At 55.7% G+C, this 22,782-nt stretch overlaps 8 protein-coding genes across 8 annotated transcripts; 4 read left to right on the top strand and 4 right to left on the bottom strand.

Annotated features, from left to right (window-relative positions):
* The first annotated feature begins 161 nt into the window (after positions 1–161).
* ACRALDRAFT_1063232 (uncharacterized protein) lies at positions 162–5,254 on the top strand. The gene is made up of 2 exons (XM_071016759.1): positions 162–581; positions 670–5,254. Exons 1-2 carry the CDS (start codon positions 368–370, stop codon positions 5,073–5,075), a joined length of 4,620 nt encoding a protein of 1,539 aa, XP_070873399.1. The 5' UTR covers positions 162–367; the 3' UTR covers positions 5,076–5,254.
* Positions 5,255–6,063: 809 nt separating this feature from the next.
* On the top strand, positions 6,064–8,751 carry ACRALDRAFT_2108544 (uncharacterized protein; the record flags this gene model as incomplete). The annotated part of the gene is made up of 11 exons (XM_071023376.1): positions 6,064–6,116; positions 6,346–6,388; positions 6,453–6,508; positions 6,561–6,595; positions 6,645–6,675; positions 6,731–6,797; positions 6,866–7,014; positions 7,260–7,446; positions 7,501–8,204; positions 8,283–8,528; positions 8,589–8,751. 11 exons carry the CDS (start codon positions 6,064–6,066, stop codon positions 8,749–8,751), a joined length of 1,734 nt encoding a protein of 577 aa, XP_070873398.1.
* A 1,024-nt stretch (positions 8,752–9,775) lies between these two features.
* ACRALDRAFT_1063230 (uncharacterized protein) lies at positions 9,776–11,652 on the top strand. Its single transcript, XM_071016758.1, has 5 exons — positions 9,776–10,097; positions 10,183–10,223; positions 10,314–10,574; positions 10,668–10,802; positions 10,908–11,652. The coding sequence occupies exons 1-5, from the start codon at positions 10,019–10,021 to the stop codon at positions 11,130–11,132; spliced, it is 741 nt and encodes a 246-aa protein (XP_070873397.1). The 5' UTR covers positions 9,776–10,018; the 3' UTR covers positions 11,133–11,652.
* Positions 11,487–12,325, bottom strand: ACRALDRAFT_2043370 (uncharacterized protein; the record flags this gene model as incomplete). Its single annotated transcript, XM_071021345.1, has 4 exons — positions 11,487–11,806; positions 11,892–11,982; positions 12,089–12,174; positions 12,262–12,325. The coding sequence occupies 4 exons, from the start codon at positions 12,323–12,325 to the stop codon at positions 11,487–11,489; spliced, it is 561 nt and encodes a 186-aa protein (XP_070873396.1).
* An 883-nt stretch (positions 12,326–13,208) lies between these two features.
* On the bottom strand, positions 13,209–15,748 carry ACRALDRAFT_1081431 (uncharacterized protein; the record flags this gene model as incomplete). The annotated part of the gene is made up of 4 exons (XM_071019161.1): positions 13,209–13,821; positions 13,885–15,178; positions 15,242–15,461; positions 15,542–15,748. 4 exons carry the CDS (start codon positions 15,746–15,748, stop codon positions 13,470–13,472), a joined length of 2,073 nt encoding a protein of 690 aa, XP_070873395.1. The 3' UTR covers positions 13,209–13,469.
* Positions 15,749–16,343: 595 nt separating this feature from the next.
* Positions 16,344–17,269, top strand: ACRALDRAFT_1070174 (uncharacterized protein; the record flags this gene model as incomplete). The annotated part of the gene is made up of 4 exons (XM_071017741.1): positions 16,344–16,404; positions 16,640–16,885; positions 16,975–17,075; positions 17,156–17,269. 4 exons carry the CDS (start codon positions 16,344–16,346, stop codon positions 17,267–17,269), a joined length of 522 nt encoding a protein of 173 aa, XP_070873394.1.
* Positions 17,270–17,864: 595 nt separating this feature from the next.
* ACRALDRAFT_1056542 (uncharacterized protein) lies at positions 17,865–20,307 on the bottom strand (the record flags this gene model as incomplete). Its single annotated transcript, XM_071015887.1, has 2 exons — positions 17,865–20,185; positions 20,262–20,307. The coding sequence occupies 2 exons, from the start codon at positions 20,305–20,307 to the stop codon at positions 17,865–17,867; spliced, it is 2,367 nt and encodes a 788-aa protein (XP_070873393.1).
* A 1,611-nt stretch (positions 20,308–21,918) lies between these two features.
* Positions 21,919–22,575, bottom strand: ACRALDRAFT_2043367 (uncharacterized protein; the record flags this gene model as incomplete). Its single annotated transcript, XM_071021344.1, has 1 exon — positions 21,919–22,575. One exon carries the CDS (start codon positions 22,573–22,575, stop codon positions 21,919–21,921), a length of 657 nt encoding a protein of 218 aa, XP_070873392.1.
* Between the last annotated feature and the right edge of the window lie 207 nt (positions 22,576–22,782).

Raw genomic sequence — 22,782 nt, 5'->3', positions numbered from 1 at the left:
AATGGAGGTCACGTTTACATGGCTTATGTCATCCCCTGGCGGGTGGGTCTGCAAGTGTAGCCTTGAGCTGTGACGTGCTTTCGGTCCCTGAGCTGTCAACCTATTTAGTACCTACCTACCTACCTACCTTGAGAGCTCTCGTTTCAACCACAAGGCCTTCAGACGCAACTCACCACTCCACGAACCTTTCCGATAATCAGCCATCAACCAGTCTATATGCGAAGATACATTCGAAATATCCGATAGAAGTGAACCAACGCCCAATGACGACACCAAGATGATAGATTCCATCCACGACGCTTTCCCCGCCATCCTCGTCAAGTAGATCTGCCCCCAAACTCGCCTCGGCTCCATCAGCTCGCCCACCATGGGCCAGGGCTTCTCCCTCGCAACCCACTACACCGGTGCGGCGAGCATCGATGTGCCCGAGCTCTCCGACCTGGTGTACGAGCAGGGTGTCGGCAGTGCACGCTTCATGAAGAGCGTCCGCGCGAGGCATCACGATGGCGTCGTCTTGGTCAAGGTCCTCGTCAAACCGTATACCCCGCTATCGCTCGATTCATACAAGAAGAAGATAATAGGTATGTGAAGTATTGGGAAGTGGCGTTCCCGACACCACGGTGCTGAGGTCCGGGAGCGTTCACATGCTGACACGCTCTCGCTTCGCAGAGCAGCGAAACGCCCTCGTCAATGTACCCAATGCCCTCCCGTTCCAGCGCATCATCGAGACCGACACCAATGGCTACCTGGTTCGACAGTTCCTCTACAACTCCTTGTACGACCGTATGAGCACCCGCCCTTTTTTGGAAGACATTGAGAAGAAATGGCTGGCCTTCCAGCTCCTCTGCGTGTTGCGCGACTGCCACGCTCGCGACATTTACCATGGAGACATCAAGTCCGAAAACACCCTCGTCACGTCATGGAACTGGCTCTATCTCGCCGACTTTTCTGGCCCGTTCAAGCCGGTGCTGCTGCCGGACGATAACCCCGCCGACTTCTCCTACTACTTTGACACGTCGGGCCGGCGGACATGCTACCTGGCCCCCGAGCGCTTCGTTCCGCACGAAGAGCTCCATCGTAGCGAGGCGCGGCTCACCTGGGCCATGGATGTGTTCAGTGCCGGCTGCGTCATCGCAGAGGTGTTCCTGGAATCACCCATCTTTACCCTGAGCCAGCTCTATAAATACCGACGCGGCGAATACGACCCCGTGATATCACATATCAGCCGCATCCCCGACAGGGATGTGCGCGACATGATTTCCCACATGGTCCAGCTCGACCCCGAGAGACGATACTCTGCGGAGCAGTACCTGGACTTTTGGAAAGGCAAGGTCTTCCCCGAGTACTTCTACAGCTTCCTCCATCAGTACATGGGTCTCGTCACCGATCCTTCTTCGGGCAACAGCCCCATGTCGGGCGCATCGCGGAATCTCGGCGAGGCCGATGACAGGATCGACCGCGTATTTCTCGACTTTGACAAGATTTCGTACTTTCTCGGGTACCATTACGAAGAAAAGGCCCAGTCGCGGACCAGACCGATTGCCCCTCCGTTAGGTCTGGGCCATTTCCCCGTCCGTCTCAACATCCCGAACCACGAACGCAGTGTCACGGGCAGTTCGGAACCCCCCAAGAAGGATGGCACGTTGATTTTCCTGGCCCTCGTGGTGTCCTCAATACGGCAGACGGCGCGGGCAGCCTCTCGAATTCGGGCATGTGACATCCTACTCGCCTTTGCCGAGCGGATTCCGGACGCCGCCAAGTTGGATCGGGTCTTGCCGTACTTGGTGCTGCTGCTTGGTGACCGGTCGGACCTCGTCGTGATAGCGGCGATCCGGTCCGTTACACAGCTTCTACAGCTCGTCCGGACAGTGAACCCGGTGAACGCCCATGTGTTCATCGAGTACGTCTTACCCCGGTTCAATACCGCGCTGTTGATCAGTCCCCTGACGCCCAGCCCGCTCGTAAGGGCTACGTATGCGTCCTGCCTGGGCAGCCTGGCGACCACGGCCACTCGGTTCCTGGAGATGGCGGCCACGATGAAGGCGACCGGAGCCCTGTCCGTGGCCGATCCCGAACTGGAACCCGGTGCAGAGGCCGAGGCTATGGCGGATAACCTGTTCGACGATGCGCAGCGCGAGCTCTTTGCGATGCTCGAACAGCACACGAAAGCCCTGGTCGAGGACTCGGACGTGTCGGTCAGGCGTGCGTTTCTGACATCGGTGCCCGAGCTCTGCATCTTTTTTGGGCCGGCCGAGGCGAACGAGATTCTTTTGGCACATCTGAACACCTACCTGAACGACCGGGACTGGACATTGAAATGTGCCTTCTTCGAAGCCATCGTCGGCATATCGGTGCTCATCGGCAGCGTCAGCCTAGAAGAGTTCATTTTACCCTTGATGATCCAGGCGCTGGCGGATACGGAGGAGTTTGTGGTGCAGGCTGCATTGCACTGCCTTGCACAGTTGGCAAGCCTGGGCCTGCTCTCCAGGGGAAAGCTGTGGGAGTTGATCGATATCGTTGGACGCTTTACTATGCATCCGAACGTATGGATCCGAGAATCCGCGGCCGAGTTTCTCTCCCTGTCAACCAAATTCCTCGGCACGGCGGACGTAATCGGCATCGTCCTCCCGCTAGTACTGCCCTACGTCAAGACTGACCAGATGCCTGCGTTCAACCTGCTGGGAATGCTTGACGCCCTCAAGCCGCCCTTGCCCAGGGCCGTGTTCGACCAGGCGCGCGTCTGGGCGCAGATGACAGATAAAGGGGTATTTTGGAAGTCCTCCCGACACCCCCGGCATTCGATATCTGGATCACTGCCGAATACCGTCGCAATACGGTCAGCCAAGGACTTGAGCGTAAACGTTCTCAGGCAAATACCGCGCAACGAGGAGGATGAGCAGTGGCTGGATAGGTTAAGAAATCTGGGCCTCACTTTCGAGGATGAGTTCAAGCTCGTTGCCCTCAAGGAGTTTATCTGGCGCACGAGTAGAATGAAGGGACGCGAGTCTGCGGCTGGCGAGCCCACTGCCAACCTTAACGGGATTGTTTCGCTGAAAACACTGGGAATTACACCACAGACCATCTTCTTCTTCGACGAAGAGCCGCCACAGCCATCCTCGGCCAGCCCGCGGCCTGACCAACAGGGCCCATACACGATCGCCGATGCTCTATTGGATGCTTCCATGACGATCGACGTACCGGGTACAAAGAGGCAATCGAGTGCGTTGGACAACTTGCGGACACGTGTGGTTGAGGGGCGTGTGTCGCGGGAGGTGTCTCGCACTCGGCCGATCGAACCCAAGAAGCGTGCACCGACGGATCAGGACACGCTGACCGTGGGTAACTCCGTGGTGGATGGCGATGCATCATCAGTTCGCGACCAGCCGTACTCTTCGAGACGGACGATTCGACACCAATCTAGCGCCCTCGGTCTACTGGACCGCAAGGATAGCAACAAAAGCGTACCTGAGACGGTCATGACCGATACAAACGCCTTCGGCGAGGTGGAAGGTCCGTTCTCGCAGACGCCGCATACCAGACCAGCAGGGTCGGACCGGCCGGCCAATGCGAACGGCCCCAGGACGGAGGTCAAGGCGAACCACTCGTACGAGGGCAATGACCCCAGCATTCTGAAGATGTTGGACACGATGTACGTGGACAATTTCCCCCACGACCTGGTCGAATTCGGCCCGACTGTGCCTGCGATTTCCCGACGGAGCGCGGGCAAGGCCATCGGCTCGGGTGTCAACGAGCCGTGGCGTCCTACGGGTCGCCTTGTGGCGGTTTTCGGTGAGCACACTGGTCCCGTCAATCGTCTTGTGGTAGCGCCGGATCACACCTTCTTCCTCACGGGCGGCGACGATGGGGCTGTCAGGGTCTGGGACAGTGCGCGGCTCGAGAAGAACGTTACGAACCGGTCGCGGCAGACGCATAAACACGCGGCCGGTTCCCGGGTGTTGGCCTTGTGCTTCGTTGAGAATACTCACTCGTTCGTTAGCTGCGCAAACGACGGCAGCGTTCACGTTTTGAAAGTGGAGGCCATGTCGGCGGGCGGCGTGCTACGCTATGGCAAGCTACGGCTGCTGCGGGAGCATCAGCTTCCCGAAGGCGAGTTTGCCGTCTGGTGCGAGCATTTCAGGCTCGAGTCGAACTCGGTCTTGGTGCTCGCAACGAACCGTTCGAGGATCTTGGGCATCGACTTGCGTACCATGTCGCTGTTGTATGCGCTGCAGAACCCGGTGCACCACGGGACACCGACATGCTTCTGCGTCGACCGGAAGCGGAACTGGTTGTGCGTGGGCACATCACACGGCGTGCTGTCACTCTGGGACCTCCGGTTCCGCACGAGACTGAAGAGCTGGGGGCTTCCGGGGCAGAGTGCGATTTTCAGGCTCTCGATCCACCCGTCCAAGGGCCGCGGCAAATGGGTCTGCGCAGCAGGAGGCACTGGCCAGGGCGAGGTCACGGTGTGGGATCTGGAGCGCACCCTGTGCCGAGAGGTTTACCGCGTCGGAGGCAGCAAGGACGGCCCGAAGGGGTACGAGCCGTGGGACGTGGACGAAGACAAACCCGAGGGCATGTTGGGCCGATACGCCACAAACATCGAGCCGAGCGGGACGGGCAGCTCCGACCGTGGCGTGCGTGGCATGGTCATGGGGACGGCGGCCACGGACGATTCGCGAGACGTCCGGTACCCGTTCATGGTGACGGGAGGTTCTGACAAGAAACTCCGGTTCTGGGACATGTCCCGGATCGAGAACTCGGTGGTATACAGCGGGCTTGACCCCGACGAAATCAAGCCGGCATATACGGCTTCTCATCCGACGACGAGCCTGACGGTTAACACGGAGAGGGTGCCGCGCGGAGGGCCGACGGCGCCGAATGCAGGGTCTGGCTCTAAGGGCAGGGGGAGCGGCGGCGGCGGAAGGCCGTCGCGGTATACGGTTATTTCTACGCACCAGCAGTATCTCCTACGGGCGCACCTGGACTCGATCACGGACGTGGCGTTGTTGGAGGTACCCTACAGCATGACGGTATCGGTGGACAGGTCAGGGGTGATTTATGTGTTTTCCTGAGAACGGTGACCTATTCGACTGGGGCGCTGCTCTGAGACGATGGAGTTGGCACCAAGCGGACGGGTTTTTTCATGCGGCGTACGGTAGCGCGATATAAATAGTGACACCTGAAGGGGTGGTCTTGCAGTCTTGTGTCGGCGTACTGTCGGTCAATACACCTATTGTGGTAAGCATGGTTGGTTCCTTGTCCGTGGTTCGGCGAGCGTAGTATGAACGGCAATGGCAGCCCGTGACCTTGTCTATTGGCTCGAAAGTGCATCTATCTGGCCGGTGCGAGTTTCCGACAAGGCTCTCCAGTCATCCATTTATTAGATGAAAAGTCCCGCTGCGGTCGAGGCCAGTCGCGATGACTGACCGTCGTCTGGCCGATGTGGCTGAGACACTATCTATCGCTGCCTCGACTGACCTCGGCCGCATCATCTACTTCTACTTCAAGCCAAGGAGTCTGCAGTGCCGCTATTTCAGTTTCATCTGAGAGGCTTGCTCGCTCGTATTTGGATTCCTCGAGTCGGATACCCATATGGAGTGTTGGTCCTCCGGTGGCCCTGGGTCCCCGGGCTAGCTTAAGGCCTTGAGAGTAACGGCGATCCCATGTAAAGACTCGGGTCGGCCGCTTTACGAAGTATATTCGTATGGGCCTGAATTATATCGTAACCGGCATAAGAGGCTGTCTCTTTCGGCTCTTTCTATGCACGACTCAGGAGAACCGTCCCTGTAAAACGTCGCGATAGATATGGACGGGTCTTCGAACATAGGTACGTACCTCCGAGGCTTATGTAATGTAGCGCAGATTTCGATACCGGCCGGGCCATCCCTATCTTATCAGCTTATCAGTCTCGAGTCGGAAAAAAAAAAGAAGGGTTCAACATTGCCCCTTACAGATTTTTTGTTATCGCGCGGTGTCGGTGTACGAATGCTCCCTTCAATTCTTAATCCTTTCTAGCAACTGGTTTCCCACGTCGCCTCGATACCAACCAGTGTTTTCAACATGCGCATTGTTCTCGTGAATGGCGGTGTCATCTCTGGCGTTGGCAAGGGTGAGTTTTATTTTCCTGAGCTTATCGCGTTCTGTGGGTGGTGCTGCTGTGGACTGTGTGGACTGTGATGAGTGTGACCGTCTCATACCCCAATCTCATCCATCTTCAACCCGCCTCCCGGAATTTTTGAAAGCACTTTGCTGACTTGGGGCCATGTAGGCATTATTGGTAAGGCTTAGCTTAGCATATCTCTTCATTCTCCGCCCATTAACAAAGGTCTCCTTTAAAGCCAGCAGCGCTGGACTTCTCCTGAAGACTCTTGGTCTTCGCGTCACGGTATGACACAACTACGAAGGTCCTTTCTCATCCCTTGATCTCTCACTCACACCACACTCCCTAGGCCATCAAGCTTGATCCGTATCTGAATGTGGATGCCGGTCTTCTGTCCCCACTAGAGTAGGTCCCACTGAATTTGTATTTCTCTGTGGCATTCGCTAACAGCCTTTAGACATGGAGAGTGCTTCGTTTTGGCTGATGGAGGAGGTAAAATCTCCCGACGTCCTCACTTTGGGACAACGCTGACACTGACCAGAGGTGGACTTGGACCTCGGGAATTATGAACGGTAATTTCAATGTATTTTTGACGACCACGGACACCCAGCTGACTTGATACTCAAGGTATCTTGGCATCCAGCTCAGCCGCGACAGCAACATGACGACGGGAAAGATTTACCAGCAGGTCATTGTACGACATTATCACAGCCCCCAGCATTCAACCACGATTCGCAGTGACTAATGCTTCTCGATGAACAGCAATCTGAGAGGGTTGGAAACCCGAAGAGGCTGGGAAAAACCATCCAGATCGTCCCGGATGTAACGGATGCCATTCAAGAATGGATCGAAAGAGTGGCAAAGATCCCAGTGGATGACTCTGGTGAAGAGCCAGATGTCTGTATCGGTATGTCCTCGGGATGAACTGACTGCGTCGAACATGCACATACTAACTTTTCTGGTGTAGTTGAGTTGGTATGTTCTTTACCCGGGTTGCAATTTGCTTGCGAGGACAATCCTGACGACTAACTTTGTTTTGTCTGTAGGGCGGCACAGTTGGGTAGGTTCTCTCTTCTCCGTGGTGCCTCGACATCTTCGTCGAGAATGTCTCATGTCCGGCCTAGGAGAAGCGCAACTGACACGAACACTTTGTTAGCGACCTTGAATCCGGTCCGTTTATGGAGGCCATGGTGCAGCTGAGGCACAAGCTTCAACGAGACCCCGAACACGAGTTCATGAGCATTGCAGTTTCTTACTGCCCCGTGATAAACGGAGAGGAGAAGACCAAGCCAACGCAGAACGCCATCAGACAAATGCGTAGTGCTGGTTTGTTCCCTGACGTGGTAGGTTCGAAAAAATATCAATTGCGGCCCGAAATCGTCTAATTCTAGTACCAGATTGCTTGCCGTTGCGAACATCCTCTCAACGCCGCCACAATCTCCAAAATTGCCCGGAGTTGCCAGCTCGACGACGACCAAGTTATCGGTGTCCGTAACATGGAAACCATCTACCAGGTCCCCATTCTCCTCGAAGAGCAAGGTCTTCTTAAGCTGTTGCAAAAGGGCCTGGCTCTCGACAAGCCCGTCCTGTCGCCGACCATGGTCCAGAAGGGCCAGGCCTTGTGGGACCTCTGGAAGAAGACGGTCATCCCCGAGCGACACCTGAAACCGGTCAACATTGTGCTGGTCGGCAAGTACGTCGTTCTTGATGACGCCTACCTTAGTGTCCACAAGGCGCTCGAGCACTCGGCCATGCGATGCCATCGGAAGCTGAACCTCGTCTCCATCGATGCCGAACATCTCGAGCACGACATGCAGCAGAAGGACCCGACCAAGTACCATGCCGCCTGGAAGTCGCTCTGCGATGCGCAGGGAATCGTCGTCCCCGGTGGCTTTGGAGAAAGAGGCACCGAGGGCATGGTGGAAGTCATCAAGTGGTCTCGAGAGCGAAAGGTTCCGTTCCTCGGCATCTGCCTGGGATTGCAGGTGGCCGTCATGGAGTTTGCCCGTAACGTGTTGGGACTCAAGGGCGCAACATCCGAAGAAATCTCGGCCCAAGCAGAGCACCGCGTCGTTGTTTTCATGCCAGAGGGATCCAAGGAGTAAGTCCATTTTTCGTTCTTCTCACTGCCAGCATAGGTGCGACGACAGGACACTGCTAACATGGGGCGCAAAAAAAGGCACTTGGGCGGCACCATGAGACTTGGCGCTCGGACATCCCACTTCAAGCCCGGTACCGAATGGAGCAAGCTCCGGGCCATGTACGGAGGCGTGGAGGTTATTGAGGAGCGTCACCGACATCGCTACGAGGTGAACCCAGAGTACATTGAGCAGCTCGAGAAAGCCGGCCTTCTGGTGACCTCGCTCGATGACCAAGGCGTTCGCGTCGAGTCCGTTGAAATCAAGGATCACCCCTTCTTTGTCGGGTAAGTAACTCCAGGGTTGGCGAACTCCTTGGCGAACAGGTGGCTAATTTCATGAATCAGAGTGCAAGCCCATCCCGAATTCACCAGCAAGGTCCTGAATCCTTCCCCGCCGTTGCTTGGCCTCGTGGCGGCCAGTGCGGGATGCCTCGACGAGATGATCGAGGCAGCCCGTGAGAGGACGGAAGGCCTTGCCAACGGAATTCTTGAAACTGCCCATTTCTGAGGTGGCGGGTTGGTTTGCCTGCGGAGTATAGAGATTTGGACGACCCTCTGGATCGCTCCATGGCCACGGCATGGTGCAGAGTCAATGGAGGACAATCGAGTAGAGGTCTCATCCCTGGAGGAACATATAGCACTATCGAGACAATCACGCTTTATGGACTGGGTGTTTGGCTGGCGTTGGCTGCATAGAATGTAAATAAATTAAAAAATCTGGGATACAACACGGGGCCAAGAAGCATCCGGGACCAGGAGGAGAGAGGGGCCTGGAGTAGGCAGCTGCTCAAGAGCCATCTCACAAACCTCGCCTCGCATCCTTCCTCTTCCCTCCGTCTCAAGCGTCTCGATTTCTCGGCGAACACCCGGATTCGAGCCCGGTGCCCAGCCTCCACTGGGAGGGAGATTACGTCGTTCCAAACACCTCCATTCGACCAACTCCTCGACACGGCACCACGAGTTGGTCAAATTACGAGGGAACAAGGCGTCAGAAAGGTCAGTTGCTATAACCATCAGTCGTTTTGTTCACTGCCAAGTCACTAACAGCTGAAAGGCCGTCCAGACTTGACGAAGACGACATCTTGACATTGGGCCGCCGTGGAAGCCCGCAGCTTCGGTCTCCTTCTTCGGCCGGTTCTGAAAAGCAACCTGAACATCGTTCCAAGAATTGGAAGGACGAAAGCCCCAAGCTATCGAACGTCCGGAGATCAGCTCCGACTGTACGAATAGACCGAACGTCCCACTGCCATCTTCCACTGGCAGTCCCGAGAAAGTCTGGGCAAAAGCCTAGCTAAACGACCTGAACTCGTCCAAGTTCCAGGATTCTCAGAGAAAAGTTATAGTTGATTATAGAGGAAAGCCGGAAAAGTGTCTGTCATTAGATAGTAATCTGAATTACTCGGCATTTATGACACGATTTCAGACAAGGCATCATGGAGTCGGTATCCATAGGTTTACATGCACGGACCACCCATGGACCACTAGTACACGTGATAGTGACAGCAAAGATTCCCTCCCCATGTCTGCTGCTACGGCGTAACACAACTCCCATCTCAGCCTTGCCATAAGTCTGCACCGCTCCCGTTTATTCCGGCTCTTTAAGCTCCCCGTGATTGATTTTCACATCAATTCTCGAAAGACGACTCCCCTGCGCTCGATACGACGATCTACCACACCAAATACGAACTCCAGACCCCCACCGCCTGGCCTACACGAGTATTTCTACCCGACGGTAACATCACGAACCAGCCGCTCACCGATATCCGCTGCCCACGATGAGGCTCACAGCAGAGCTCATCAAAGACTCCCTCTCCTACCTGAATCCGCTGAAGGAGCGCGAACTCGATCTCCGAGGTGCGTTTGAAAAGAACAGATACTACATTTGCATGATCTAGGCGAGCAGAATTGATTGGCGAGCTCCCACCGCGGGTGAATACAGGACGCAGAATACCTGCCATTGAGAACCTTGGCGTTGCCGGTGTGCGTACACTACTTCCATTCCCGCGCCACGGGCTTCCCCTCTACTGATTTTGCCTGCTGACACCCGGCCTCGGCGAACCCTCGAACCAGCCTCTCGATGCGATCGACTTTACCGACAATGACATTAAGATCCTGGGCAACTTTCCCCTTTCACCGCGAATCACCACCCTCCTCCTGGCACGGAACCGCATTGCGTCGATCCAACCCACCCTACCCAACTCGATCCCGGGCCTGCGCCACCTCGTCCTGGCGTCAAACCGGCTGGCCGAATTGTCTGATCTGGACGTCCTAGCGGGTTTCTCTCGGTTGACACATCTGGTGCTGCTCGATAATCCTGTAGCGACTAAGGAGGTGAGTTGTTGTTCCCCTCCAGCCAAACATTCCTCCCGCCTACTAGGCACCGGGGTGGAAAGACGAAATACTGACACGCTGCGTGACGGGCAGAACTACCGATACTGGGTCTTGTGGCGGTGTCCCGGCGTCCGGTTCCTCGATTACGCAAAAGTGAAGGATGCGGAGCGGCGGAAGGCGGTCGAGCTATTCGGCACATCCGAACAGCCCACCGAGCTAGCTTCCCAGGTGTGTAGGCCCCGCGGGATGAATCTGCTCTGCTTTGCGGGCAAACTGCAAGCCAAACCAGGGCCACAAAAGGGGAACAATGTACTGACAATTGTGATTGCGTAGATCATGGGCATCAAGTCGGCGGCGGTAGACTTGAGCGTCGCGGACCAAGGCCAGGCGCCGACGCGGCTGTCCCGCATGAAGCTAACGGACAAGGAAAAGAAGCGACTAAAGGAAATGATCAAGAATGCCGACAGTCTGCAGGAGATTATCCGGTTGGAGAAGATGCTGAATGAAGGAACTCTGCCTCCCGGAGTGCATATCGATACCGACGCCATGGAGGAATAGGGGCATCCCCAGAGCATTCTCTCCCGGGGCTGGAGTTTACATGGATGACTCGGAGTGAGAACAACCCACGAACCCGAAACTCCCTCCGAAGAGGGACTTGTATCGCTGAGGATGTGTAGGCCTTGAGCATGACATGAGGCAAGCGGTTTGGGATAGAAGTCAGCCCATTCAGGGGTTCTTGGGATGGACTAAGCATGTCCACAAAGAAGAATGAAAAGAAAAGAAAAGAAACCCACGCATCGCATCCATGTTTATTCTCTTTTGCCCAGAAATACCCCTTTTTAATACACAAACCAGCGCTCCCTACAGTAATTCCCAATACCTCGGTACGGGGACTCATAAAAGTCAAGGCCGCTAGCCAGACATCCCAACGTCCCCATCCCCGTCCGCATCAGACGCCTGCATCGGCCGTGTCTCGAGCGGCGCGCCTGGCTCATCCGCCGCAGGAGAGGCGTGGCCATTGACGCCGTTTGTGGTCACTGCCGCTGTCAGGGGTGACGGCCTGGACTTCGCGCCGGTTGTGGCCGCCAATGTGCCGGCAGCGCCGTCGACGCTATCGCCCTGGACCCGGGCGCGTGTGGCCGCGGCTTGGTTCTTGATCTTCTTGTAGGGGACCGTCTTGGGGATGACGTCCTCGAGGAATTCGAGGTTGTCGTTGTGGGCAACGGCGCTGGCTGTTGGGATGGGCGACATGGAGCCCAGTTGTTAGATGAAATGCAATAGGGTGGCAGTAAAAAAACGGGATAAGGGGGAAGTTACCTAGGTCCTTATATTGTACGTTCTTCCGCGGTTTGCGGTCTAGCTTGGCCATATTCTGGGCCTCCCCTGCGAGATGCTGGATGAACATTTCCTGGTGCGGTAGAGGGCGTCAGGACGTGAACCGTTGGGAGGGTATGTTACGGAGGGGCCATTGGAAATGGGAAAATGGGCACTGAGAGGGAGAAGATGCGACGTACAGTTGCCACGGTAATGATAAAGGCTGCGTTGTTGGAGCAGAGGCCTATATCCGGATCTTGCCCGATGATCTTTTTGACCCTGGAAACTATGCAGGCTTTGGATTAGGAACATTTCCCATGTCTCCCCTCGAGAAGGTAGAGGAGGGGAGGAGGGTAGACGGGGCACAACTAACGTGGAAGGGCGGGTTGTCCGGTCACCTCCTTGCGAGGAGGGATCGCCGTGGTGTTGTACGGCATGTTGATGGAGGAGAGGGGGAAAAGGATGCGTTAACTTGTCTCGTTTGAGAGCTCACCGGGGTGCTCAAGGGAGTAGAGTAGTATCCGCTATTTGATTCGAGTCAGCGAACGGTATTCTTTCGTTCACGATCGATCCCAAACCAGATACCAGCCAAGGTCAAGAGAAATGGAAAAGAGAGACAAAGCCCAGGACTCATTTGTAACAAGCCGTTGTCGTCTTATTACCTGGGCTCATCGATGTCATTAAAGTCCTCCAGGGTTATGCCGGTAGATGGTCTGTCAAGGATGGAAAGAAGAAGCTCCAACACCCACTTGGATGAGAGCAAGTGAAACAATATGGTAGTGAAAAGTAATACACAACCGAGGGAGCAATCGTGCTATGATTCCTGAAGAGCAGAACTGGGCTGGACTTTTCCTGGTCTAAGTGCTCACCGGACTATGTGATGGCTTCCACGACAGGCCAGTGGGAATGCAGCGATGGAGGTCCCGGATTCTCGACTTTGGGCGAGTGTGTTGGAGGCAGGTGTAATGAATAGGTAAGAGACGTGATAATGAATTGACAGAGGACTGAACTGGCCAAAGCATGAAGAAGTTGGAGTGAAAGTCGATTGAAGGTACGGATATGGGCGAGACGCGACCCCTAGATGGACGCCAGCACGGGTTACTAAGAAACCGACTTGACACCCCTTTGCAGTCGTTGACAACTGCCAGTTATCTTTTGCCGGACCTTTCGGTTGGTGCAAACTGTGAATATCTACCCAGTACCTTGTAGGTTGACACAGGGCATTCCCATTTTCCAGTATGATCAGACTAAGACATCGCGGGAGGGGGCTATTTGAGATGAAAGATTTAGGAGTATCTTCAAGATACTCTGTATATTCCAAAGGATTAGAGCAGTTGTCTATAATGTCTAGGCTATATACGCGGTACTGGGATTGATATATGTACATCTATAAGTACTTTGTCACCTGACACTTTTCTTCTCGTACCTATTCGTACTTCGTAGATCGCAAAAAGGGCACGGTGCGAGTCGTCGCCCATGCAACTGTCACTCGGCTTCTTCTCGTTCACACGGGTCATTATATTGAAACGGCAAAACATCCCATTCGCCTCATAGGCCAAGGTAATGGCAGCCTGGCCTCCGTCAAGACAGTCCCAGACCGACCGGGTTCTTGTTCGCGTCGACTTCGCCCATCAACTCCCGACCGACGAGATTCGTAAAGTCCAGTCCAACCTCGGACAGCATCTTGGCATGCTCTTGGGCCCGTTCCATGCACTCCGTCCATACTTTCCCGCCGGGCTCCGTGCTGCTCAGCTGCCGGGCCAGGATGGCATTGAACGCTTCTACTTCCTCCTTGGCCCATTTCACGCAGGCGCTCATCATGGGCGGCGGGAAACACGACTGGAAGCAGTTGACCGTGTTGCGGATGAGAGTGAAGTAGACAAATGAAATCTCCCAAATGTACATGTGTATGTCGCCTTGGAAGATGCATTGCCTGTTGAGCACGTTAGTCTCATCTCATGACGACAAGAAAATAAAAAGAAGGAAAAAGAAATACCTTGTCCGCTTCTGGATGATGGCATGCCTCGCCGCAAGGTAGACTTCCCTCGCGCGATCCTGGAAACCCAGCCTCGTCAACCACGACACGTTGCGCTGCGTCTTGGACAGTGCGTTATGGGTATCCTCGAGCTCGCGGATAATCAAGTCGGCCACTTTGCCGCAGCGCTCCTCGACCTTGAAGTTGATGAAATCCTGCGCCACGGCGTTGCCCTTGAGTCCCCGGGCCAGGTTCTTCATCTTCTCGACGCGGGACACGGCCACCTCAAAGTTCTGCAGCGCCACGTCAATGTCGAGCTCGTCCATCTGGCTCTCCACCCAGCGCAGGTTGTGCTGCTTCCCGTCAACCTCGATCAGCATGTCCTTGACGTCCGACAGCGTCTCCAGCAGCTCGGCCTTTTGCAGCAGGCCCGGGTCGCGCGACGCAAAGTAGTTGATGGTCTCCTTGGCCTTGTTGCTGGCCTCCATCTCCGACTGCAGGTTTTTTCGTAGCTCCTCCACGGCCTTGCGGATGTTGAGCAGCAGAGACACCTTTTCCGGGTCCTCGGGCTTTTCCGTCCGGTAGATGAAGGACGCCTGCCCGACGCCGCGGACCATGATGGCGTCGGCCAGCTTGTTCCGCGTGCCCGAGCCCGAGGTCGCGGTCGCCGTCGACGTGGACGACTCGCCGGTGCCCGCCATGTCCACGACCTCGACGTCGAGCAGCGGCCAGCACCGGTCGGCGACCAGCTTGATGACGGGGCTCTGGCCGTCCCGCGGGGGCCCGTCCGTCTTCTTCTTCTTGCGCGAGGCGATGAGGAGGTGGTCGTTGAGCAGGAAGATCTGCATGGCCCGTCGTGACTTGTAGGTGGCGTTGTCCAGCTCGACCCACGGACCGGCGTTTTGCAGCACGTGGCGGCCGGCGCTGTGGGGGAGAAACTTCTGCGACCCTTCCACGTTCTTGTACAGGGCCTGCATTTGCGAATTCCATAGTGCGCTCCGGTCCGCCACCGAGCTGCGCTTGTCCCTTTTGCTCAGTCCGGCGGAGAGGCTGCCGTCCAGACTGGTACCCATGCCGCTGCCCGAGGCGGCTCGTAGAGCGGTGGTGTTCGCCTTCAACTCGGCCATGAGGTTCTTTAACGCGCGCATCTCGCTCTTGAGCTTCTCGGCTTCTTTACTGATCTTGATAAACTGGGTCCGGTTCTGCAGGACGTTTTGCTGGAGATCAGTGGCGGCTCTGTTCTTCAAAACGCGGAGGGAGTGTTCGAAATCTCGGATCTGGTCCTCCGTCGCGTCACCTAGCAGATTCGCAACATCTGAAATGGGAGTATGAGGTCAGTACGGGGGAGAGAGAACCGGAGCAGGGGTTCGGGTCTCACATTGCTCGGGTACGAGGTTGGGGTCCCGCAGAGCTCTCACGTCAACGACCGGAGGGGCACTCGTGCCTCCATCTCTAGACGGAGGCGGTCCTCCACTCCTCTCTCTAGACTCGTAGCTGTCAAGGGACGGTATGGCCGGTACGGGAGGTGCGGCGCCGTCGAAGTCTTCGGGTAACGCGCCGAATCGTGTCGAATAGCGTCGCTTGACGAGATCGGAAGTCTGGGAACATGAATCGACTCAGCACACGTAACATGTGATCATAAAATTCCCTTGCCCTTGGCGACACGACTGCGACCTACCTTGTCTCCCCCAGCTTGCGGGGGTGGCCGTGGTCGCGGTCGAGGCACTGCCGTGTCGGTGGTGGATTTCTGATCCAGGCCCGGAACATGAACTGATGTGTCTGAGGTCTGTGGAATTGGTTCGGAGATTTGTCGAGGGGCGCTGATGGTCGGTCGGTTCTTGCGCCGAGGACCCGTCCGCAAGGAGAACCTGCTACGTTCCGCCATGGTTGATGGGAAGGTGTGCGTTTTCGACGAAAGTTCAAGCAATGGCTTATGATAGAGTTTCTGAGTAGTATTGGTTATTTGCAAGGTCGGAGATCATCATGTCGGGGATAGAGTCGAAGTACAGGTAGGCGGCCGTGTCGCGATGTAGAGACCAACACAGCTTGGAGGTGATGCGTGATGCAGACAAGTACCAAGGTACATACTTCGTAATCGACACCCTCGATGTGGTCCGTGCGCCCGGTTCTTCCAGAACCAAGGATTCTTGGCGCGCCAAACTCGTCCAACCTTTGACCTTGCGCCCAAAACTTCCGGTCTTTGGAATCCCTAAGGAAAAAAATTGATAACTCGGAGCTCCAACGAACACCCCCAACAGTGGACATTGGAAAAGGAAGCTCGTTGGTACCCTCCGCCTCTCCCTCTGTTTCGCTCCCTTTGTCGACTCCAGAATAACTCGCCTTTTTGATAAGAAGCTGCCAGAGCGACTCTCCATCGGACCCGAATCGACGCCAACGCTTCCTCTAATCCCATCAAATTATTATCATTTTTACGTCCACAGCTTCGTCTTCGGCAAGAAATTCGGTTTTCCCTATTCAAGATGGTTCAACAATCCACGATAGTGACGGCTTCCATTGCCACTTTTGCAACAGGCCTTGTTGGTAAGCCTCTCTCGCACTCAACACCTCCTTTTCCATTGTGCATCAAACCGGCTTGCATTTCCACTTGCCTCTCCTGTCTGCCCGAGACGGTCCATCACGTCATGCCGTCGGGATTGGATTGGCGCCAATTGTGCACCTTCCCCCTTTTTCCTACGCACCATTCCACAATCGACATGAACCGAACACGATGTAATGAAAAGTACTGGACCTGACAATCTCTCTTCTATTCTTCCAGCCTATGCCGTCTACTTCGATTACCAACGCCGCGCCAATGCCAACTTCCGCCGTGAGCTCCGCAGGAACGAGCGCAGGAAACACCGTGCCGAGAAGGAGGAGGCTCAGCAGGAGACGGTTCGCATGCGCCAGGCCATCCGCCAGGCCGTTGAGGATGCCAAGGCAGAAGGCTTCCCTACCGATGTAGAAGCCCGCGAGGCCTTCTTCCTATCGCAGGTCTCTGAGGGCGAGACTCTTGCCGCCGATCGTGAGTTTCTCTCTTTGCATTTGCACCCCTTTCCTTATTCGCATCGTCGGAGAAGAACATTTCCAAGCCTAACACGCGTGCAACCTTAGCTACACGGGCCATTGACGCCGCCCTGGCCTTCTACAAGGGCCTCAAGGTCTACCCTACCCCAGGCGACCTGATCAACATTTACGACAAGACTGTTCCCAAGGTATGTCCCCTCTGATTCCCTGTTCTCTCCCCCTTGAAATATCCTGTTTCAATACACTGACTCGCCTCGCTACACTACAGTCTATACTTGACGTCCTCGCCGAAATGATTGCCCTTGACGACTCGCTCAAGATTGGCGGCTCTTACACCGGTGGCATCAACCTCTCCGACATGCCCAACGTTGGCCTCGACTAAAGAATTCCCGGCCAAGGACGCACAACGCACCTTATCCAGGTCCCCAACACGTCGGACTTGGGGGGTTTCGCACGACCTGGGCAACAACGCGTCCTACACTTTTTCGCCTTTACCCCCTCCACTCTGTACCACCGCTTTACAAGGCTTTGGCTTTTTTCGAGCACATGAATTCGCGTGGGACGGCGTCGTATCCACCGATTTCTGCCAGGCCTTATGAGACCAGTTCAAGTCTTCGATCATTTTTAATGCCCTCCCCAACGCCGAGGAGACATGACCAACATCTTTTTGCACACTGTACTATAATTCCACCATATGGTTGTTGTTTCGATAGAGGTTCTCGCGGATGGGGCAAAATAAGGATGGGAAGAAAACCCAATGTATATGACCCACGGTTCAAGGTTTAGGGGCACCCGTGATTTACGTATCAAGGCGTGTGCGTGTGCGTGTGCGTGTGCGTGTGCGTGTATGTGTGGCTTCTTAGGAAAGCCGAACCTGGCAACATTGCTTTGACCAAAACAGTCGACTATCAGTAAGATAACTGTCTGGTGCCGGTTTCATTTTTTTTTTAGTTTTGGCCAATCTCCTATGTAGGTAGTTACTGTACAATCTTCCTTCCTTTCCTGTCGACCCTCTCATCTCGAGGATCGAACCCTCCATTCCCCCAGGTAGCCCACTCGGGTGTCGGGGGACCCATGTAGTCCTCGGCCCGCCAATCGCCGTCGGGTCCGCGCTCCTCGAGCAGCTCAAAGAACTTCTCATAGTCGATGAGCGTGTGCCACTTGCCGTCGACGCGGAACCGCTCGCTCGCGAGCAAGACGCAGCAGCTATGCGCATGCTCGGCCGCGATGCCATACCCGAGCCCCTTCTCGGCCAGCCGCTTCTCGAGGGCCTTGACAAACTCGCACACCTCCCAGTACCACGGGACGTTGCTCATGGACAGCCCGGCGTTCGCCGCGGTGGAGGTGCCGCAGTAGGTGACGCCCTTGATCTCGACGAAGCAGGGCAGGCCGCGCTCGACGAGGTTGGCGTAGCCCTCGACCTCGTCCTCGACGTTGAACCCCTTGACGAGCGTGAGCCGGAAGACGGTGCGCTGCTTGTGGCGCCGCTCGCGGAGGATGTCGATGCAGCGGAGGAACCGTTCCCAAAAGTCGCGGTGCAGCGGCCGGTCGATGCGGCGCATCGATTCGCGGTTCGACGCGTCGATGGACACGTAGAGCTGGGTGACGGCCTTCAGGGCCGCGAGCTCGTCCGGGTGCTGGGCGTTGCACACCAGGAAGGACGAGATGCGCTCGGCGTGCAGCATGGCCAGGAACTCGTTGATGTGCGGGTAGAAGATGGGCTCGCCGACCAGGGAGAGCGCGCAGTGGCGGATGCGGAGGGCCTCGGCGTACCGCTCGGCGCGGACGCCGGCCATGCCTCGCAGCATCTTGATTTTCTGGTAGTGGCCGGCCTTGACGCCATCGAAGATGGCCTCGGGCGGATCCACGACCCAGCGCCACTTGGTGCCGACGGGGTTGGTGCCGTGACGCCAGCAAAAGACGCACTTGTTGGAGCAGGACAGGGAAGGCGTTGTTTCCATGCACTGGTGGGACGCAATGCCGTAGAAGGAAAACTTGTAGCACGAACCCCGGCCCCGCAGCGCCGATTTGGTCCAGCGGCAGATCTTGACCCCCGAGTGGGAACCGACGATGATGTACCCCTGTTTGGTGAGAGAGGCATACGTTGGCGAGCTCTTCGGCACCATCTCTTTGATGGCCGTTTGCGCGGCGGCCTTCTTCCTGCTACCGGTGCTCGATTTGTCGTACGTGGTGAAATCAACGGCAATGGGCGCCTCAATTTCCTTGGCGGAGGAGTTGAGATCACCACGTGACTCTTTCATGATGCGACCGAGGTCCTCAACATCTTCAATGTTCCCGACTTTCTTCCGAGACTTCGCCCGGGAATCGCCTCCTGCTACGTCCCCATCATCGTCCCCATCATCGTCATCATCCTCCATGTCCTCCTCGTCGCTCTCCACTGGTGCACCGCTCCCTGGCAAGCCCTCTCCCAGGCTTCCGGTCTTGGCCAGTTGCTGGAGAATGTCGACGACGCCTTCCGACCATTCAGCCAGTCTCTGGGCATAATCCTGCTTCGTATCTCCCATGCCAATCGGAGCGGCTCGTTTTCGGCCAGTGAGCTTGGCCATCCACTTGTCAAGCTCCTTGGCTTGGAAGCAGAAACCCTCCTGCTCGGTCGGCCAACCTTCGCGGTCTCCGAAGCCGAAGACGGAGTAGCCTAGGAGCGACGACAGCGGGGCCGTGTCAATCCTAAAGTCATGATGTGTTTCCCTTAGATGCTCGAGGAAAGTATCGTTGATGGTATCGATATTGTAGCTCGGAAAGAGGAAGAGGTATAGGAGCTCGACTCCCTCGGTCTTGGGAGGGGCCACGAAGTAGTCGTCCAAGTCGATTTCGGCGAGGTCGAGAACCTCGGACTTTAGAAAAGCGCATCCAGTGCTGGATGCTACCGGTTCCAGGTCGGCGTGCAGGCGCTCCGCAAATTCACGAGCGATCTTGGAGGTATTGGCCGTGATGCTAGAAAAGAAGACCAGCGGTTGAATCTGCCGTGGCCCCTGGTCACTCGACTGGCCATCGGACGAGCGGCGTCTCACAACTCCTCCCCTCACTCTCTTTGGTCCTTGTGGTTTTTTGACTGGCTTCGGTTCTGCTTTCGAAATCGCCTCCGGTTGTGTTTTGGTCTTCCCATCTCCTGCAAGGTTCTTCTTCTCGGTGGCCAGGCCATCGGCGAATTGCCGGGGCAAGACTTTCAAATCAGGCGTCTCTCCCTTCGCGCGCAAATAGATCCGAAGAATCACAAGGCCGAGCGCAACGGAAAGGAGAGCTGGTACACGGACTTGCTGCCAGGCATCGTGTAGGTCTAAGGCAGGAGGGCAAATGTCAGGTAATGTCGATATTTTTAGCGGGGTGAGCTGTATTGGCAGATGGCGCCTTACCATTGAGGAGAGGCAATAACGCCCAGTCATTCCATAGTCCCGACATGACCTGCGCCTGCGCGGTGTCGACCAGGAGTCGATCGGAAAGGAAAAGTGAGGGTCCTTGGCTTTCGCGGCTGTGTTACTGGTTACGACAGGAGAGGGGTGGGAATTTTTGGGATCAGGATCACGACAAGCGAAAACGCTGCCCCGCCAAAAGGACTACCATAATGGTACACTGTGAGTATAATTACCAGTTGACACGGTGGTACTTTAGTGCCCCGCATAGGTAGGTACGTACCCACTCTAGTCCATTTCTGGGAGTTGACAGCTCGAGGGTATTTGGTATATTACGCGATGGTGCTTGTTCACACGCGTACGAGGACTGCCCCCAGTCTATGGTCGAAACAATGGACGCTGGGCCGTTGCTTGCCTGAATTCCTTAGGATGCCGCCGGAGATCAGGCCAATAATCCGTCACTTCTCTCAGTCTAGTTTGTTCTGGCGTCTTACGGCGGCACTTGACCTTGCTGCGCGGTCCGACGCCGTTTCTTCGGGGAGCGTCTCCTCTATCCCCGTCCAGCAGGTAGCTAAGTGAGAATGGGGCTGCGATCCGACCCAGTCCCAGGCTCTAAGCCATCTTCCCGTCGTTCGCTTGACAATCGATTCTCGGGGTATTAAGAAACTCGAGAGACTACCGCCGGCGAGCCGCGATACTCGAGCAGGAGGTTTGATGGTATGGTCTTCATTATCGAGGATGACGGCCGCTTGGATGGTGTCGCTGCTGTATCTCAGGTAAGTATAACTCGTCTATTCTGCGATACCGACCGAGTGTTTATCATGACGATTACAGGACACAACAACCTGGAATTATATTCCTGTCCCGGCCAATGATCGGGTCCTAACTGTTGGCCTCAGAAGCACCCACCCCTGACCCATTGAAAGTCCACTGCTTTCTGGTACGACATAACTGTGCTATCTACTAGCGGACCCCTTGGCCCGTGGGTCGTGGGACATGGCACGGCTCATATGCTTGCCAACCCTCCAACGACACTGATATATGGACGGACAGAGACAAGGAAGCTCTCTGCTATAGGCGCCTTCCCGAAGACGACACTCAGAGACGGGGAGAATCCGGATTTTTTAACGTCTCCGGTCCCGAGTGTTGCCCGTTTACCTCCCCGAGGACTAATCTTGAAGCCAACTTCTCTGCTGCCCCGTTAAGTAATGTCACCGTTGCGAAGGTTTTCCACCAGAAGGACGTTCCTTTTGCAGAGGCTGCTCTTTGAGTACCAAAACTGCGCACGGCGTGCGCTAGGTGACTGCCGCATAGGTGTTGATCCGTACGTAACGTATAGACCCCGCGGACTATGTGTGTCTCTCCGATATCAGACTGGGAGACACACGTGGTGGGAGAGCTGCGGAGAGTAAGGACCCATTTTTCAGACCAGTCCACAAGTGAGGGCGATGAGGTTCTAGGTTGCAATTTCTTTGAAATGAAGGGCACTCACGAGCAAAGCCAAATACAGGTTCTTGCAAACTAGAGCAATGGCAGCACAAACGAAAACTCAAGGTACAGTGACGAGACAAAACTGACGAGCCGATGTACTTATAACACCACGTTAAAGGTGTGCGTAGATAGGTACATCGGCTCGACAGTTATGTCGAGTTACTGTAGTTCATCGTCTGTGGACCGGCCTCTCTCTGAGGCCATTAACCCGGTGGCAGTGGCTGGCATCAACCACACCTTGCACGGGGTGCGATATCTGGCCATGACGAGGGCCATCGAGAATCGTCTCCGGTGGTATTAGGTTTGCCTTGATGTATCCAAGCCAGTGAAGGACTTCGAGGCCACGTTCTGCAACTTCGATGTATTCGTCGATATCGCCAAGACTTTCGCCGAGGGGGAATACCGGAATTAAGTAGTCATCTTCGTTGTCGCTTCTAGGCTTCCTGCAGGCCCAGATCCTCGTCTTGCTTCCCACACAGGTCATTGCCCAGACGGCGTCCAGTTTCCACTGGTCCAGATACGCCCAGCACGCTGTTAAGGCTTGTTGCTCGCACTCCTGTACGAGGGTTGGGGACGCGCCAGATTTTGTGGCCCCCGTAAACAGTAAGACCGCTCCGGGGCTACGTCGGGATCGGGCGACGAGGTCGATACGGCGCCTGTCATCCGGGTTCTCCGTTGGCGGCTGCTGGGAGGCCACAGCGTACTGTTGGTATGGGTACACCTCGGCGAAGATGGTCTTCCAGAAGGCGGTCGTGGCGTATTCCGGCTTTCTCTGGGCTTCCTCCCAGTCGCTCCGGAGCCACGGTCGGTTAGTGAAAATGGACATGATGCTGGAGATAAATTCGAGTAGAATCTGGTATTCTGAAGGGTGGCTTGATATGGATTGAGTAAGGATCTTTTGTTCAGAAGTGTGCTCGTGAGATGACTGAATTTCGGTTAACAAAGGATGAGGAAGATTTGTCTCATAGCATAACACAGGTGGGAAAGGGGTGAACCTTTATACTTCGGGCAGTGAAGTATCCATCATGGCCGC

This window comes from Sodiomyces alcalophilus (assembly GCF_042370955.1).
Source record: "Sodiomyces alcalophilus JCM 7366 unplaced genomic scaffold ACRALscaffold_6, whole genome shotgun sequence".
NCBI classification, from domain to species: Eukaryota; Fungi; Ascomycota; class Sordariomycetes; order Glomerellales; family Plectosphaerellaceae; genus Sodiomyces; species Sodiomyces alcalophilus.
The sequence above is the reverse complement of the archived record's forward strand: the minus strand, read 5'-3'. Positions and strand labels throughout refer to the sequence as shown.

What these genes read in the sequence shown, in the direction of transcription:
- ACRALDRAFT_1063232 (XM_071016759.1), top strand. Translation starts at nt 368, where the DNA reads ATGGGCCAGGGCTTCTCCCTCGCAACCCACTACACCGGTGCGGCGAGC. An exon ending in ATACAAGAAGAAGATAATAG is followed by an intron (nt 582 to 669) that starts GTATGTGAAGTA and finishes CTCGCTTCGCAG; the next exon opens with AGCAGCGAAACGCCCTCGTC.
- ACRALDRAFT_1063230 (XM_071016758.1), top strand. Translation starts at nt 10,019, where the DNA reads ATGAGGCTCACAGCAGAGCTCATCAAAGACTCCCTCTCCTACCTGAAT. An exon ending in ATCCTGTAGCGACTAAGGAG is followed by an intron (nt 10,575 to 10,667) that starts GTGAGTTGTTGT and finishes CGTGACGGGCAG; the next exon opens with AACTACCGATACTGGGTCTT. An exon ending in CCACCGAGCTAGCTTCCCAG is followed by an intron (nt 10,803 to 10,907) that starts GTGTGTAGGCCC and finishes GTGATTGCGTAG; the next exon opens with ATCATGGGCATCAAGTCGGC.